At 35.5% G+C, this 18973-nt stretch overlaps 1 protein-coding gene across 1 annotated transcript in view; it reads left to right on the top strand.

Annotated features, from left to right (window-relative positions):
• GFRAL (GDNF family receptor alpha like) overlaps positions 1 to 17188 on the top strand; it is a 49643-nt gene extending 32455 nt beyond the window's left edge. Inside the window, exons 6-8 of the mRNA XM_089333541.1 lie at positions 13098 to 13193; positions 13278 to 13350; positions 16010 to 17188. Coding sequence (XP_089189667.1) covers positions 13098 to 13193; positions 13278 to 13350; positions 16010 to 16073 — 233 coding nt within the window. The 3' untranslated portion in view covers positions 16074 to 17188. The remainder of the gene's footprint in view (positions 1 to 13097; positions 13194 to 13277; positions 13351 to 16009) is intronic.
• The last annotated feature ends 1785 nt before the right edge of the window (positions 17189 to 18973 follow it).

The raw sequence follows: 18973 nt of genomic DNA, 5'->3' as shown, positions 1-18973 counted from the left end.
GGGATTCCATGTTTGAATCACATGAAGGGCTTGTTAACACATATGATTGGATTTCTACCACAAAGACCTCTAACTCAACAGATCTGAGAAGGAATTAGGTAGGTACACTTCTAACAAGTTCCTAAGTGATGCTGCTACTCCTTGTCCAGATGCCATAATTTAAGATTGAATGACTTACAGTACACATTCTTTTTTTTTTTTTTTTTTTTTTTTTTTTTTTTTGGACAGGCAGAGTAGACAGTGGGAGTGAGAGAAACAGAGAGAAAGGTCTTTCTTTGCCGTTGGTTCACCCTCCAATGGCCACCGCAGCCAGTGTGCTGCGGCCAGCGCACCGCGCCTATCCAAAGGCAGGAGCTAGTTGCTTCTCCTGGTCTCCCATGGGGTGCAGGGCCCAAGCACTTGGGCCATCCTCCACTGCACTCCCTGGCCACAGCAGAGAGCTGGCCTGGAAGAGGGGCAACCAGGACAGAATCCGGCGCTGCCACCGGGACTAGAACCCCGTGTGCCAGCGCCACAAGGTGGAGGATTAGTCTACTGAGCCACGATGCCAGCCCACATTGATTCTTTTCTGAAAATCAGCTGGAGTTTGGTAGTGTTCTCCTATTGGAAACATTAACATAAGTATACATTACTGTATTTCCATAGGAGGCGCTTTAATATAAGTTGCTTTGCAATGTCATCCCTCATATTGTGATTGTTTTTAAATTTGCTTACCAACTCTCTTACTGACCACTTCTCATTTATCTCCACACAATAAAAACATCCTTAGACTCAACAGGGAGATAGGCACTGGTTTTCATTAAGGAACAGTCAGGTGATGACTATTTTTTATGAAGTATAAATAAATTATTACTAATCCCCAGATGCACTAGTACCAAGATTGTAATGTTATAAACATGAAAAACTAGACTTGAATCACTGGAATAACTCTCATTGACCCACAATTTCACTGTCCATGTTGATAACCAGTGATCTGATGGATAAAAATCAAGAGTTAGAAAGCATCAGAATGGTGTCATCACTTAGTTTTCAGCATACAACACATCATTTTCAGAAAGTGGTGCCAAATGTGTGATTCATGCTGAGTAGGTTAGGCTTGGAGGTGAACAGCAACCAAATGACAGGAGAATAAAAAGATTATCTGCATCTAGGTACTTGCTTGCCCTTCTAATATGAAACTTGTATCTCTAGAACAAGGGGTGAACCCTGTAGGTGAGGTTCACCTGTGAATTTGGCTTCATCTTAGACATCACTTCTGGTGGAAAATGATGACTGTCAGGTGTTGGTGCTTCTCAAGCACACTATCATCTGCCTCAAAGAAATTGCAGAATCAATGACTGATAACCAGGAACACATCTTTGGAACATTGCATTAATATTATTTTAGAAAGCTTTTATTTAATAAATACAAATTTCATAGGTACAGCTTTTGGAATATAGCAATTCTTCCCCCCCCCCATACTCACCCTCCCACCCCCAAACTGTCCCACCTCCTACTCCTTCTCTTCTCCCATTCTTCATTAAGATTCATTTTTAATTATCTTTATATACAGAAGATCGACTCTATACGAAGTAAAGATTTCAACAGTTTGCATCCACACAGACAAACAAAGTATAAAGTACTGTTTGAAGGCAAGTTTTACAATTAATTCTCATAGTATAACTCATTAAGGACAGAGGTCCTACATGGGGAGCAAGTGCTCAGTGACTCCTGTTGTTGGTTTAACAACTGACACTCTTATTTATGATGTCAATGATCACCTGAGGCTTTTGTCAGGAGCTACCAAGGCTATGGAAGCCTTTTGAGTCCACAAACTCTGTCAGTATTTAGACAAGGCCGTAAGCAAAGTGGAAGTTCTCTCCTCCCTTCATAGAAAAGTACATCCTTCTCTGATAGCCCATTCTTTCCACTGGGATCTTACAGAGATAATTTATGTAGATAATTTTTTTCCACAGTGTCTTGGCTTTCCATGCCTGAAATGCTCTCATGGGCTTTTCAGCCAAATCCAAATACATTGCATAAATATTAATGTTATCAAATCTCAAGAAAATTTTTAAAATAATACTACCTTTCGATCAACTACAAGAAGAAAATTTCATTCTCCAACTCAATATTCTAAAAGGATGACATGAAGAAAACTGAAATTACATAAGATATAATATCCTTAAGATAGTGTTTTAGGAAACATCTACAAAATTGCCTGTTCTCTAAAAGCTACATCTTGGCTATGAATGTTAGCTGACTTGACTTTTATTTAAGATCCTGAGACTTAATTGAGTGCTTATACTTCCATTTAATTTTCAGAAGCAATATATGAAGTAGATGCTCTTTTACCCAAGAGGAAACTGGGACACTTAGAAGTTAGTAATGTGTCCAAATCACACAGAAAGCAATAGAGCCAGAATTCAAACAAAGCATTTTGGCAACAGAAGCTGTAGTTATAACCATTGTGATAAAGTCCTCTCGTCTAATGAAGTGAGATGTATAATTGTGAATTGATTATCAGTGTTACATCCCCCAGGGAACTTATACAGATAAAAAGGACTTTTTTGACAGTGTGTTTGATGGGAGGCAATTTGTTGTAATACAAAGAACAGAAGCCTAGGAAACAAGTTTGATTCATAAGTTTTCCAGGTGCGGTAGGGGAAGTCAGTTATGCTCCTCTAGCTCTCGGGTCTCTTGTGTTTCCAATGTTGATAACAGTTTCTGTACCAGAGATCTCTCCTGCTAGATATGCCCTAATTTTCTCAGATTAGGTGACTGAGCCTGTGTTTGAAGAAAGCACATTTCAGCAGACCTCATATTTCCTCTATATAGGGCCACCTCAGAAATGACACTTTTATCACCAAGAGGGCCAGGAGTCTGCCAAGAGCTTTTCCTTGTTAAGGTTTTAAGAATGCATCTTTCATTTATTTATTTTACCTGAAAAAAAAGTCAATTCCTTCAGAGATCTAAATTGAGATTGAGAGTGAAAAGGTTTTCTCTAATGTTCGATTACCTTTTATTGCTTTCTTTCCCAAATTCTAAATAGCTTTATAAATAATATGTCACAAAACAATCATAACAGGGCATGTTTCTTTGCTTCTATCTCTTATATTAAATACGTAAAATTAAATATCATTTTACAAAGAAAAACAATAATTTCCACCCAAGACACACTCAAAATACAGTATGAAGCTTTTGTCTTGTACAAGTCCAATATATAGTCTACTATTTGCCACTTTAACCAAGCTCTATTGTATTTGTGTGTGAGGTTAAGTGAATGTGAGTGTGTCTGCCAGCCTTTGTTTTTGTTAGTAAATGTGTTGTCAGGAATCTGTTTGAATCTGGATAGTTTAAAGTCAGATTACAGAGAGAGAGATCCAGCAGCCCCCTTTCTCTGAAGATTTAACCAAGAGAGGCATCATATCTGGTACCTCCCATCTTTGTTGTTTAAGATTCCAACCAGATACACAAAGAAATCATCCCACAAGCTTTTATCTTAGGACCTTTCAAAATCCAAAATCCCTCAAGAGGAGAGACTGGAGGGAACAGATCCTAAAGATGGAGCCCATTTCAATGAAGACAACTGCTGGCTTTAGTTTCAGCGCTAGGTTTACTTACACACAAAAGTTCCCAATAAAATACAGCTGGTTCAAATTTTGTCTGTAGACCTGAAACCCAGCAAATTTGGCTTAGCTTCCTATTTTGCAGAAAATGCTTCACACGGCTGTAATCTGGAAATACTGAAGTGTACAAACCGTCTACAGAAACAACAGAAGAACAGCTGTCTCTTACCTTTACTTTCTCCCAACTCTACTCTTAAAGGCTTAGGTGTTGTTAAGGGAGGGGAAACTGTCTGCCACTGAGCATGAAATGTTGTATGAATCATCCATAACTACCTTTGTTGTTTGCTGTGAGCCAAAAAAAAAAGAAAGATTAAAGAGTTGCCATTGATGAGTGAGACAACTCACATTTTGGCATCACTAGAGAAGAAAGGCACACTTAAGATCATGGAAAGAAATAAAACAACAAAACAATATTGTTACAATTTGAACAATAACAGCTTTCAATATGTGAAAGCACTGTGTTATCTTTTCCATTTTCCACCCTTATGCTTTCATTGGCTGCATACAATCCCCTTGTTGCCTATAATTGGGGATGGAGTCAGTGCCAAAGCTGCATAAAATAAGCAGTCTTTCCTTTATACTTTTTGTGCATCATGATTGTATATGTGAAGTCATAAAAATCATTTATTATGAGCATGTGTATTCCTGGCTTAAAGAGCCAAGTAGTCTTGTGACAACAATATAATAGCATCAGATGTATTCCCATAAAACACCATATGCGGGCACTTAAAAGTCACTACCCTGGCACCTACATGCTAGAATATCATCTTAAAGAGGCACTCCTTTCAAAAAAGGATGTTTGGCAATTAAATAAAGTCCCTTAGATGAGAGAGGTGAGCAATGAGTAGAGATTTGTTAAGGGTCTATTAATGATGGCAATAGTTTGTCTTCCATTAGTATCAAAGTTTTGCCAATCATCTGCTAGAGTTCCTTCATGGGTTTACAAAAATCCTTTACAACACTGTAGACATCAGTAAATATTCTCTCTACAAGAATGCTCCAACCTCATATTGATATCTAGTAAGCTATAAAATGAGTACAAGATAATTTCTAATCTTCTCACCCATTATTCTTTGGAAAACACACACATATTTAAGGCATGTGGAACAAATCACAGTAAACAAATCATTTTCAAATTAGATAAAATAATGTAGAATGGATAAAAGCTGCTTCTTGGCACATATAAGTGCTTAGCAATACTTTGAGAGTGCATCTCCATGACAGAGACCAGTCCCCTTTTCCCTTTCCTTTCCACTGCTTCTTACCAAAGGTGCAGTGATTTTTTTGGGGCGAGGGGAGTGCCTCTGAGGCTAGAGACTAGGCTTTCCCAACCACCACTGTACTTGAGTTTGTCGTAATTCTGGGACTGATCTACTGTTGCATTCACACCTGATTCAGGGAGCCAGACACTAAATCTCCAAAACAACTCAGTTGGAAAAAGAGGTCAGAGCCCCCTAGTTCCTGATTGGATGCCTACTTTAGTTGGGTGTCAATGCAATCTTAAAGAAAGGAAGCCACATAAATCAGTTTGCAAGGCTTTTTTTGTCAAGGGTGGCATCTTAGGGACACACTGTGCTGTTTCACTAGAGTCCATGTAGGGAGCTGCTGCCGCTGCTGCTGTTTCAGGTGGCTAAGCCAGCCACTATCCACTACCTGCATCTCTATGCACTCACTCTTCCTAGTATAACAGTCTAAAACTTACAATGGTATTTTGTTTAAAGTACATATGGTAGTTATTACATAGAAAATGTACACTAAGCATATGTCTACAACCTTAATAGCTACTTCCAACACTTCTACACGGCTGCTTTGACCCAGTCAATTTCTCTCACTGTTCTTTGGCCAGACTACCATTCCAGCACCCCTATCCTACAATGGAAATATTGTTGCTTTTAATTGTTTTTGTTCTTTTAATCCTGCGAGGTAGCAAGTTGAAAGGGCACTTTTGAAACAGTAATGACTTTTAACTGAACCAAGTCTCTTTTTTTTTTTCAAATTGGTAAAATGAACATAGCTGTTACCATCCCTATATCTGATTATTCCTCATTAATTGTGCTTTTTATAAAGTTTTTATTAAACATAATTCCTCAACCACTCCTTCTCCTTGTCCACATCCCCTGGCTTATTTAAATTTTTACTGAAGTAGACTACCAAATTGTGGTTTCCAATCCGATTTCTATATCACTTCCAATAAAATGTGTTTTCCACCCTCTACTGGTGATTCTCCAACCTGATTGTATTTTTAAAGTGCCCAGTGATCTTTCTGAAATTAATAATGCTTAAGAAATTATCTCCTCTTCTTCCTTGTCCCATTAAATCAAAACCTACAGTGATGCAACCCAGGAACCTTTAATTTTGTATGCTCCATAGCAAAAATGAATATGTAATACCTATCAAATATAATTTTTCTACTTAAACAAATCATAGCTTCTATTGTATTTGCCCTCTTAGGAGATTATTTATATTCCTTGTCTCACTTGATCCTCACAATAATTAATAAGTATTAGGAGATTAATTAATAGACTAAAGAACTAGGGCAAAGAAAAGGAAAAAGAAAAAATATTAGTCCAGGACAAACACTAAGCACATTTTAGAGTAGGGTCTTGAATCCATGGTTTGAAGTCAAACACTGTGTTTTTTCCATTATGAAATAATGCTTCCAACTAGCACCTATCATCTATGTTTATCAGTAGCTAATTTTTATTTTTTATGTTCATGGCTTTGCAGATTATATAAAGTCACAAACTGAAAAAATATTTACAATGGGGCTCATATTTTCCACTATAATACAAACTGGAGGTGTGTATGAATAAAAAATTGGACCCTTAATTGATTGTCATGTATATAAATTCTACTAGAGATAACAGTACTGAATTCATACTTTCTTTTGAAAATAAAGTGAAGTTGAGATTAACATTGGTGCATGATAAACACAGAAAGACTGCTTCAAGTGCATATCCAATTTCCCAATGTTTTGAAACAGAGAAGGTAATCATTTCCAAAGTAGAGATACTTATCAAGTCTTTCCCCACATTTCTATAAATCCATTCTTCTCTTTTCTCATCTTTCCTTGAATACCTTTCATTTTTTTCTCTATTAACCTACCATTCAGTTGACAAATATTTAAGAAGAAAGAAAAGTACTATATGATCCAGCAGTCATACTGTTAGAAGTATATCCTAAAATATGAACTAATCTGTGGAAGAGACCTCTGTTTTCCCATTTTATTACTGCACCATTCACAATAGCCAAAAGTTGGAAACAACCAAATTATCCACTATCTTATTGATGAATATCGTTTCATATACACAATGGAATACTATTAAGCCATTTAAAAGATGATGCATGATTCGGTTTGGGTTTTTGTAGGTTTCACTGGCTGCCGTAGACAGGAGATAGGCAGTAGTGGAAATAAGAACATCAGTTGAGACTACTGGGAATGCCTCTCAAAGCGGTCCCAATTGAGTAGATGATGGCTTTCGCTAGGAAAATGTAGATGGCAATGAAGGAGAATGGAATTAAGATATCTGCTTAAATAAAATAAGTGAGATTCATTGGCTAATGAGACACGTGATTGAAAGAAAGAAGAAAATAAGGATAACTTGAAGATTATCTCAATGATATGGACCAGATGTATCACTTAGTAAGATGAGAAACAGTGAGGTAAATTAGTTTAATGGGAAGAAATCTAAATTTAGTTTGAGACCTCTTACATTTGAGAGGGCTAAGAAAAATGTAAGCAAAGGTTTTAAGCAGGCAGCTGGATATAAATCTGTAAATTTAAAGCCATTGGAGGCTGGGGCTGGCATTGTGGCATAGCAAGTAAAGCCGCTGCCTGCAGTGCCGGCATCCCATGTGGGCACCGGTTTGAGTCCCAGCGGCTCCACTTAGGATCCAACTCTGTTATGGCCAGGGAAAGCAATAGAAGATAGCCCAAGTCCTTGGACCCCTGCACCCACATGGGAGACCTAGAAGAAGCTCCTGACCCCTGGCTTCAGATCAGCGAAGCTCCTGCTGCTGCAGCTAACTGGCTAGTGAACCAGCAGATAGACCTCTCTTTCTCTTTCTGCCTGTCCTCATTGTGTGTAGCTCTGACTTTCAAATAAATAATTAAATATTTAATAATAAAATAAAACCATTGGAGGTGAGTAGTTAAGATGCTGCTTGGGGCACCTACATCCCACATAAGAGTGCATGGGTTTGAGTACTAATACTACTCACAATCCAGGTTTCTGCTAATATATACCCTGAGAGAAAGCACAGGTTTTGGTTCAAGTACTTGAGCCCCTGCCATCTACTTGGAAGATCAAGACTGAATTCCAGACCCCTTGCTTCAGCATGGCTCAGTCTCAGCTGTTGTGGACAGTTGAGGAGTGAACCAGCAGATGGTGAAAGATCTCTCTCTCTCTCTCTTGCTCTCTCAGATAAATGAAACTTTTTTAATGGAAATTTGAGATTACTTGATGAGATTATTAGATTTCTTCTTATTAAAGGAAAGAGGCTAGATTGAACTTTATAATAGTCCAGGATTTAGAAGCTGAGGATAGCAAGAGGAGCCAATAAGAAACAACAAAATGGTTTAGTTTGATAGTTCTTTGAAGGCCTTGAAATAGTAATTTCAAAGAGTGGAACAAAATATATTTGGAAGGACTATAGAGTGGAACGGAATGGCAAAGGAAAGCAATTACATAGAAAAGTCTTTTGAGACATTTGGCCAAAGAAAGATATTCCCAAAATATAGTTATTGTATGCATGCTTCAATGGAGCAGTGTGGCATTCTCTCAAGATGGCTAGACAACATGTTATTGATAAAGGAGGGTGCTAGAATTATAAGGATGGTTTCTGAGCCATTGTCTTTGAAGTGGTCTTACGTGGTCATTACAGTGGCAACAACATGGTACACTCTCAGCCTACACTTAACAACACTTAAAAATTAATTGTTGATCGCCAAATTATCTCCAGTGTCTGTCAATAGTAAATGATCATGTAATACTAGTAGAAAAAAGATATGAAAGAGGGAAAGAGAGAGGGAAGGATGGAGAAAAGGAAGGCGAAAAAGAACCATGAAAGGAATCCCTTGTTTTATCCTGTTTTCCCTCTATTCTCATTGTAATTGTGATTCATACTCATGGAGCTACTTAAGAGTTCTGTTAGCCTAATATTAGTTTGAAGCCTCAAAATAATCTTGGAAACATAAATATCACTAGTCTCATTTTTGCAAGTCTGAAAACTGAGATCCAGAGAAATTCTCAGAATTTTTTACTCTTCCTAGATATATCTGAGTTAATGGAACAAAATGCTTACTCATTGCCCATCAGCACACGAATCTGATGGCTAGATTTAATCTGCAGGCAAAATAATTCCCTAGCAAACTTTTATTAATTGGGTAACCATTTGCGTTCTACCTCAAACACTGGATTTCCAATTTAAGAAATGGTGAAAAATAAATTATTTGTGTGAAAGCATTTCACTATTGTCAAAGATTGGAAAGAACTAAACACTTTATAATCATATATTACACAGTGATAAATGTGTTATTTCAAATGTGAAAGATTCTAAGACATATAGTTGAGCATTAGAAAGTTGCTTGGACATGGCATTGTGATATCCTTATTTTATATTCTAAGCTAGACATGGTGTCTGGTTTCAAGAACCTTTCAATGTAAAGAGAACTAACAGCATATTTAATACTTTTGTATCAGTTCTTCTCTGAGACTTGTAAATTTACTCACAGGGAAAGACACCACAATTACATATACTTTTTTTCCATTTCAAAACTCAATAACTTAAAAAAGTTTTCGGATCATTTCATCATTCCAAGTGACTACGAAGACCCTCCAAAAATGCACTCTTTTCCTTACTTTTCTTTGTAACTGTTTTTTTTTTTTTTTAATATACATAGCAGGATTTTTTTTTAACATTTATTTATTTATTTGAAAGGTAGACTTACAAAAAGGGAGAAAGCAAGAGAGAGAGAGACTTCCATCCACTGGTCCACTCCCCAATTACCCTCAATGGCCAGAGCTGAGCCAATCAGAAGCCAGAGGCCAGGAGCTTCTTCCAGGTCTCCCAACTTCTACTGCTTTCTCAGGCCACAGCAGAGAGCTGGATTGGAAGCAGAGCTGCTGGGACTTGAACCAGTGCCCATATGGGATGCTGGTACTACAGGCGGCAGCTTTACTCATTATGCCACAACACTGGCCTCTCTTCCTAACTCTTTATATCATGGTATTTTCAATCTGCCAATGAAAAAAATATATATAAGCCAGCCAAGTAAAATCATATGCATTTCCACAATCATAGGTGAATTATTCAATTTCAAATTACAATATTGGAAAACTTCTTGGATAATCAATGATAGTGTTGCTTATACACTTTTTCACTAAAATGTTTGTATATTAAAAACCTCCATCTATGAAATGCAAAGTTATGAAAATTATTAAATACAGTATAAATTATTCCCATTCTTAATATTTGCCTTATTTATTTTAAGCTGCTTAATGCTGAATGCATCAAGTTAAAATTACAATTCAATTTGGGGAACATACTTTTCCCCATTAAAATTATTCTGAATAAAGGTAGTTTTTTTACAAGCTGACTTTTCTAAGTTATGTTTAAAATTTAAATGAAAGAATGTTTGCAAATTTGCAGTATGTTATTTGTTCAATTTCTATTTCAAATTATTTTACTTAAAATATTCTGACATTTATTTTAAAATCATTGTTTTATAACCAAACTTTCACACCTTTTACTAGGCATTTACCATTTCCTATAAATTATACAAAACAGTTTCAGTCCCCATAAGCTCTTAGCTGCTACTCAAAGGTTTTAGAAGAAAAAATAGAAATGATCATATCTCTGCAACTCATTTAGAGAGAACACTATTTAAATTACTCCTAATTCAAGTTTGAAATTAATCTTGATTTCCTGTCAAATGTACAGAGATTTTACAACATGGTTCATAAAAGTGTTAATTTCTCTAGGGTATAAGTTAAGAGAAACAAATGACTGACAGTGTTTATCTATAAATATAGCAGATGGTGTGGAACTGAGGTTAGTTATCAACTCTGCTGACTTTAATTTCACAGTTATAAAACATTAAACCTCACTGTTTATAAAAAGTGGGGAAGAATCTCCAATGGGTTTCAGTAGCCAAGAAGCCCTCAGTAACATTAATCTCTCTAACTGATATTTGGTATCCTCCTAGGGTGTAATATTTAAGATTGTGGAGTGATTGCTAGACACATTTAAATTTTCACTGGGATCATTAGTTAGCATTTCTGTCATTGATCTATTATTCTTTGTTAATGAGTTCCATGTGAGTGAAATTTAGTGAATGAGACAATTCTTTCTAAGTGTTGCAAGGCGAATATTTGAGAATTGCTTTAAGCACTTCCATATCTAATAGATACCTTAATTTGTCAAAATAATCCTTTATATCTCATACAAAAATGAATCATGATACCTAACTATACCACATACACATATACTTTGGCATAGAATTTCATTCAAGAAAATCATAACATCATTCAAATAATTAATCAGCCAATGTATATTATATATACTTATATTTAGGGCATGAACCTAACACTTCAGAGAATGCCTTTTAAAGATGCTAAAACTACTTACCTTTCATATTTTGATTTGATTTAAATATACAATTTTATTAAGCATTTATTTCACTTTTTTAGAAAGTTAAATGTTCAATTTGATTAAAGTTAATTATTTCAAAAAGGAGGACCATTACTATAAAAATACATTATTTGAAGTTGCTCAATGTTTCCATTTCAACTTTATGGTAAATAACAAAACTTGTTTTATGACCACAAAAATGAAAAAAAAATCATGATCTCCATCTGTAGTACTTTTACATACCAAAGAGGTTGACTTTCCGGTTCCCAAGAAGAGGAGGTTGTATAACTACTCTTACAGTATATAATTTAATGTAAGCTGGGAACTAATAAAAATCTTGAACAAAGAATGTTATGTGTGCTAGAGTTCAGATTTGCTGAGAATGGTTTTCTAATGAGTAATCCTTTGTTATTTTTCTACTTCTCATATTGCTTTCCCCTGACTCACATTGAAAGTTATATTACTCATCTGAAACTCCTATCTATCTCACTACTGATTATTCCCAACCTAGAGTTTAAATCTTTGCTTCCAAGGTGCTGACTTCAATACAGAAGTCCTGGATGGAAAGAGGATTGAATGGAACCATTGGTTACATATCTTCTTATCTCTTTCCTGTTCAGAGACTATTGTCACTACCTGTCATCAGGTGTAATAGCCCGCTTTCATACATTTATTTCTACACAATTTGCACATTTATTTTGACAGATTTTCAAGTCTGAAAATCCATGATACAGAGGACAATACCTCTCTCAAGTGGATTCTTTATTTTCTTTTTTTTTAATCCTTGAAAGTGACTGAATCATCATCATTATCATCATCATCATCAAAACGGTTATTGGGGTATTTATATGCTTGACATTGATCTTTTTATTGAATTGTATCAAAAATAAGAATGATTTCACCACACAGTTAACAATTAAAATCACCAAAAGTAGACAAATCAATTTATTTTATAGGTTGCATCTTTTTGTCTTTAAAGTGGAAAAGCCAGAGCAAAGCTCATATCCCCACAGGGAACAATTTATTTTTAAGACCTGGTCATGTTTTCTAGAGTTGAAAGGCTACTAGAAGCTAGTGGTATTGTATTTCTCATGAGGTTAACTAGAAAGACTAGAGCCTTGAGTGGCCAAGAGCAGCCCTTTTGGAAAATAAAAATAGGTCATTGCAGAATGTGGAGGTTCAGCTGGAGATGGAAACAGAGGAAGGCAGGAGAGGGGAGATAACCAAAGCCAGGTATTCTGTGTCTGAGTGCAGAGGTACATGGTCTCTTCTTACTGGGAACTCATACTACTGTGGCTCATGGTGAAATGAAATTTTTTTTTATATTTTTTAACTTTTATTTAATGAATATAAATTTCCAAAGTACAGCTTATGGAATACAATGGCTTCCCCCCCACCTATAACTTCCCTCCCACCCGCAACCCTCCCATCTTCCCTTCCCTCTCCCCTTCAATTCACATCAAGATTCAAAATGAAATATTCTTAAAAGCACCTTAAAAGCATGCTTATAAAGAAGAAAACTTTTTCAGTATCCTAGTGGTTAATCTAAAGTTACCATGTTTTACTTATCTCATATATATATATGATACAATGAGTTATCTTAAAACTGTATTCTTTTTTTATTAATTATGCTTTACAAAAAATAGTTTCTATGAGGAAATTATTTGATTAAAGATGGGAGAAACAAGCTGTTAAAATTTGAGAAAAGTATTCCTATTTTCACTCATACCTATTAGATTTATTAAAATAGTGTTATCGAAATAAATTATTGCCTTACAATATAAAGCAGATTAAAACATGTATGATAAAAATTCATGTGCAAATACTTTAATCTCATTTTTTATCATTTTCTTTCAGATTTTCCAACCCTGTCTAATGTCAAAGGCATTGCATTGTATAAAAGAAAACACGCAAAGGAAATCACTTTGACGGGATTTCAATCCCCCTTCAGTGGTCAGTGAAAAATCAATTCTCTATAACATTTTAATTAATTATCATTTTTAAAAACAGTGTGATCTTTTCATATTGTGTTCATAGGAGAAGTAATCTACATTGTCACGTGCATGATGGTCACCTGTGGGACCCTTCTCCTGGTTGTGCTCAAGCTCAGGTAACTGGATACACCACGGAAAGGAAGGGCTAGAAGGGAGGCACTTGCCATGGTAACATGGGATCCTCAACGGCTGAGTCTACCAAGGGCCTGAGAATCAACCCTCCTGTTTAAGACATGCTAGGACAGCTTTCATGTGGGATAGGTCATTGGATACATTGCAGTCTCTGTATGTCAGAGAAATATGATCATAGAAGACATTTTATGTTGCATTTTAAAGCATATTTTGGATTATATATTCCCTCCAATTAAACTTTAATAACATTGCCCCTGGTTCTCCTACAAAATCCAAATTAAAATTTGGTATGTTCTTTATTGAAATTATTTGCAAGATTGATGAGACATATTACCAAACTATAATGTTCTTCATAAAACTTATACATACCTAAAGATATACTCTTCATCCTAATTTGATAATGAATTTCATAAGTGTTAATATACAATAATCAATGAAGACATTTCATGAGGCCTCATAGCATCCACAAAGGAAAACATTGCCACTGCCTAACATCGATTTATTCTTTTGAAATCTTCTTTGCAGTAATGCTCCAGTAGGCATGTGAAATTTTGATTCTCAAATCTCTAGATTTCTAAGTTTTTATTCTTTTATAATTTGTTAAAATTTATTTTCATTTTGTATGTAAAGCAAAGAGTCATAGAAAGACAGGTAGAGAACTATATTCCATTGGCTGTTTCACTGCTGAAATGCCTACACCAAACAGGAACCCAGAACTCCATTCCAATATCCCACATAGATGGCAGGGACCCAAATGCTGGAGCCATCACCTGAGGCCTCCTGAGTTGCTAATTAGTGGGAAGCTGGATTGGAAGCAGAGAGGCCAAGACTTGAATCAGGCATTCTGATATGGAATGTGGACATCCCAAGTGGTGGCTTAACTGCTGTGCCAAACACCTGCCCTGATATTTCTAAATTTTTAAAGTTTAAATGTTTTGACTTATTTTACCTTTACAATTGCATGGAAAAATGTGTACACTTGCTTACCTTTAATTCTAAAAATTTAACATCATTTTTAAACATCAATTGCATTTACTTGCTTATTCATTACACGTATGTATCTATTTGTGTATAATTTGGGTGTTATGAAGATTAATGAAGAAAAATACACACAAACACATATATTCCCACAAACTATATTTAACAATAATATTGGGCCTTTCATAGGACAGAATGTTATGTAGCTCTCTTATGATTCGTGACAGCTATGGAGAAAGATTGACTCAGTCAACTAGGTTTTGATGTACAGTTAGTTGCTCCTTCAAAAATCCAAGACTTAAAACCCTTGACAACAGACAGGTAAAATGTAAGACTGAAATGGGGAGGAATATGGCAACACTAGGAGGTCAAATGTGGGGTAAGTGTATGCTCTAAGGATATTCAGATTTACTTATTTTTAAATGCAATGCAGCTAAATTAAATATATTCACTAAACACAAACCCTCTAAACATTTAATTTGATGTTTACCAAAACCAGTACAAAAACAATCTGCTTTTCTCCAAGGCCTTAAAAGCTACATTTGTATGAGAAGTTATTGCATGTGTTCCAACATGTAATTTGAAAGCCAAATAATTAGAGTTCATTTCTAAGGGGCGGGGGGGAGTAGCATTTGGGATTTATTAAGCGTTCCTTTATTTGGTTTAAAATATTTGAAAGCACTGTTCAGTTACTGTGCCTGCCTAGATATTCCCTGACAAACATATTGTTTCAGAGAAACACAGATGGTTTTCTGGCCTAGCAAAATTCTTTCTTTAATGCTTTTCAATCTTTACTACTTAGCCACACACAATGTATAGAGTTCATGTCTGCCACAAGGGGCCCTGAGTTTGTACAGATAAGTATTGTGCCACAGCTAAATTAGATGTAGGCTCTCCATAATTCCCTGTGTTTCGGCTGTAACCTCACCTCATTTCTTTCCTACATATTAATGTGTCCATTATCTGAATGACAGTGGGAGTATTGTTTCCATAGAAAAAAATCTTGAATTTACTCTGATATGTATTTTAAAGCAAATTATTCATATACTTAAGTATTCAACCTTTAGTTACAAATTGCTTTCCACACAATTTAAAATTGATGGTGATGAATAGTCTGAAAATTCCAAAGCCTATGTTAGGTAAATGACAAAGCAAAAGTCATTATGAAAAGACAAAACAACACAGTTATCCTAACAATGAGACCTCTGTTATCCCACATTTGGAGATAAACTATCTCCATAATCAAAGAAGGGCAGTTTTTATTCAAGGCACAGTTCAGTGACCTACTGGACAGGACTAATCCATAGGAATACTTATCTTCAGGAAAGATGAAGATTTTTCCATTTGTTTCTTATTGTGCTAAATTTAAAAAGCTTTGAACTTCCAATAAGTCTTAGAAAAAAGAAATGATTAAAAACTTAAATATTTGAGAAAAGGAAGGACTTTATAAAAATGAACACTTGAAAATCACAGTTAAATCCGTGATGCACTTTAGGAAAGCTTTACATGAGTTTATTATAAGGACTTTACATTCAGGAACTTGGTTATGTTTTTCCCTCCAGGCACAAACTCCATCCAAAAATACAAGCACACTCAGCACATTTATAAAATACTTAAAATGGCATATTGTTAACTTTTGCTTTTACTTTTATATAGAACTTCTAGAATGTCAAATCAAACAAGAGATCCTTCACAAATCCAAATACCTGGAGGAGTCGTCATTCATTAAGAGTCATGGATCATTAACAACTACTTCCTTTAAAGCATGTATTCATAGCCAGTCAACAGAATATCATATCCATCATTAATAAAAAAATGCTAAGATGAATTTAATGATATTGAGTCATTGAGTATAATAATGTGAAGTATAGTAATAGAACATCATGATGTTAGATTTATTTTTTCTTGAGAAAATATTCAAGTAAAACCACATAGTAATATATTTTGTAATACTAGTACAGAATTAAAATCTCCCTTGAAGGCAGAATGTGTTCTTGAAAATTACACTTTGTGTGATTTTCTTGGATGGTGAATATGACTTCATGTAATATTAACTGGCAGCATCATAATTTGACATTATAGTTAGCAGGGATTTTTCTTACCAAGTTTATAAATTTCTATTACCCTGCCATAAAAGAAATGTTAATAAACATATCCAGTTTATTTGTACATTCTTATGTATTTTCAAATCATTAGCTAAGTCATTAGCATGGACTAAATTCCTCAGTATGTTTGAGTAAATGAGTCTTAAAAACCCAAGAAATGTCTTTTGATTTTTGTCATTTGAATATGTTGAATTTTACTTTTTAAACTTGGTGTATTTATTTTCTACCCAAAATAATGTGAAACAACTACATTGACTGAAAAAAATATCACTGTGCACTTAAACGTATTTTGTTTGTGAATTAATTTTTTGTACTATCATTAACTTATGCAGTAATACAGCTTAACTGCTATTTTCCATTTTGCTTCTATATTGCTACTTTTGGGCTTGATTTAACAGTAGAAAACAACTGTGATTACAAAATTGTGGGAGGTGTAGGCACTGTGAGCATAAGGTGTGAAGCCCACAGAGAGCCAGCATTCCATGTGGGCACTGGTTCGAGTCCCAGCTGCTCTGCTTCCAATCTAGTTCCCTGCTAATGTACCTAGGAGAGCAGTGGAAGATGGCCCAGGTCCTTGACTGCTGCATGCATGTGGGAGACCCAGAAGAAGCTCCTGGCTTCAGCCTGGTCCAGACTCAGCCTTTGCAGCCATTTGGGGAGTGAACCCGCAGATGGAAAATCTCTTTCTCTCTTCTCTCTCTCTGTATCTCTGCTTTTCAAATAAATAAATAAATATTTAAAAAAAAGAAACTTGTGAGAAAACTATTAACTAAATTTTCTCTCTCTCTCTATATATATATATACATGTGCTTTTAAACAGTGTCATCTTAATAACTACAGGTTGTATTATTTATAGTCGCACAAAGATATATATATATATGTATGTATGTATACACAGTGAACTGAAGAAAGCATACTAATATTAGTGATAATAAATATCAGGGTTACCACAGTAATAATTAACTAAAATTGAAGGTTGAAATTTTTTTGCGTGTTTGGTCTCAATTCTATTATTGTTCATTAGATTTTGGATTAAATTTTCAACATTAAATTAAATTTGAAATTAACTCATAGTATTTGAAAAGCCCTCCTTTGTCTTTAAAAATCGGGAAAGAATAGTTTGGTACACCACAAATGTCCCTAGGAGTTCTGCATAATCCAGTGGCTATCTATACAGAGAGTTAATATGAAGAGAATGTAGGGATTTCCATTTTTAAAATACTGCCATTTAATCTATAATTGCTGATGCCTAGGAAAATGCAACGGTTCTCTGGAAAACTGAGAAAATAATCAAGGTACTTTCAGAAATAGCTGAGCAGAGAAGGGGAGGCCAAAGTGTGAAATAGGTGTAGAAACACAGAATCTTGTTTATCAGGAAACAAGAGTGAGCAGACAGACGTGAAGGAGGGGTGATCAGCATGGACATTTAGGAAACTAAATAGTAGTCACTTGACTCTAGAGCAGGATGTGCTAATTGAGAAAATGCACGACATAAAACCGACAAATTTCAGTATGGATACACTAAGTTTCCTTAAATATCCTGCTAAGGAGATAATGTTGAAGTGGCTGGTGGTCTCTGTCTGGACACAGTCTTCATCTTTCAACTTCTTTCTTCTTGGGAAACTTTTCCAAAGATACTCTTCTTGTCCTGGGTCAAGTACCTGTGCCTGGTGCTTCTACAGCCCCAGTGCTCCCCTGTCTTACACTACTAAACCTTACTTTGATCATTTCATCAATATTGGTTGTCTGCACAATGGCAAGCATTCCCATTGAGTCTACTGACTCATCTCTGCTTTCCTTTCCTTAGAACATACTGTATAGTCAATCAATAGTTGATCATTGACAAGATTTTTTTCACTTGGGGGGCCAAGTTTTAAACAGGAGAGTAGTACCATGAGATGTTGAAATAAAAAGACATTTCATTTTTTATAAATGAAATGTAAATGAAGGAGTGGAGAAGCTACGAACGAGGTCAATGAGTGCTTTAAAATGTGCTGCAATGGCCCTGGGGCTGCGGCCTGGCTGTGGAGCAGGTAAAGCTGCTGCCTGCAACACCAACATCTCATAGGAGCACATGTCCCTGCCCAGGCTGCTATACTTTTGAACCAGCTCCTGGTAATGGACTAAGAAAAGCAGCAGAAGACCCCCAAGTGCTTGGGCCCCTCTACTCACATGGAAGACCCAGAAAAATCTCCTAGCTCTTGGCTTTGCCCTGGCCCAGGCCAGCCATTGCAATCATTTTGGGAGTGAACCAGCAAATAGATATCTCTCTTTCTCTCTTTCTGTCTCTTCTTCTTTCTCTGTAACTCTGACTTTGAAATAAGTAAATAAATCTTTTAAAAAAAATGTTCTGCAATAGTTAGCTAATAAATGTTGAAAGCCTGCATTAGTTCATTTGTCCAACATTTTTTTATTGAGCATGTGCTATGTATCAGACACTGTGCTAGGAAATGGAGATAAAGTTCTGAAAAACTTCCTCTTGGAGATTCAAAAAGCAAATAAATAAGCAATATAACTTCTGGAA

Source organism: Oryctolagus cuniculus, chromosome 5 (assembly GCF_051225735.1).
Source record: "Oryctolagus cuniculus isolate XC-2025 breed Fujian yellow rabbit chromosome 5, ASM5122573v1, whole genome shotgun sequence".
Lineage (NCBI taxonomy): Eukaryota > Metazoa > Chordata > Mammalia > Lagomorpha > Leporidae > Oryctolagus > Oryctolagus cuniculus.
The sequence above is the reverse complement of the archived record's forward strand: the minus strand, read 5'-3'. Positions and strand labels throughout refer to the sequence as shown.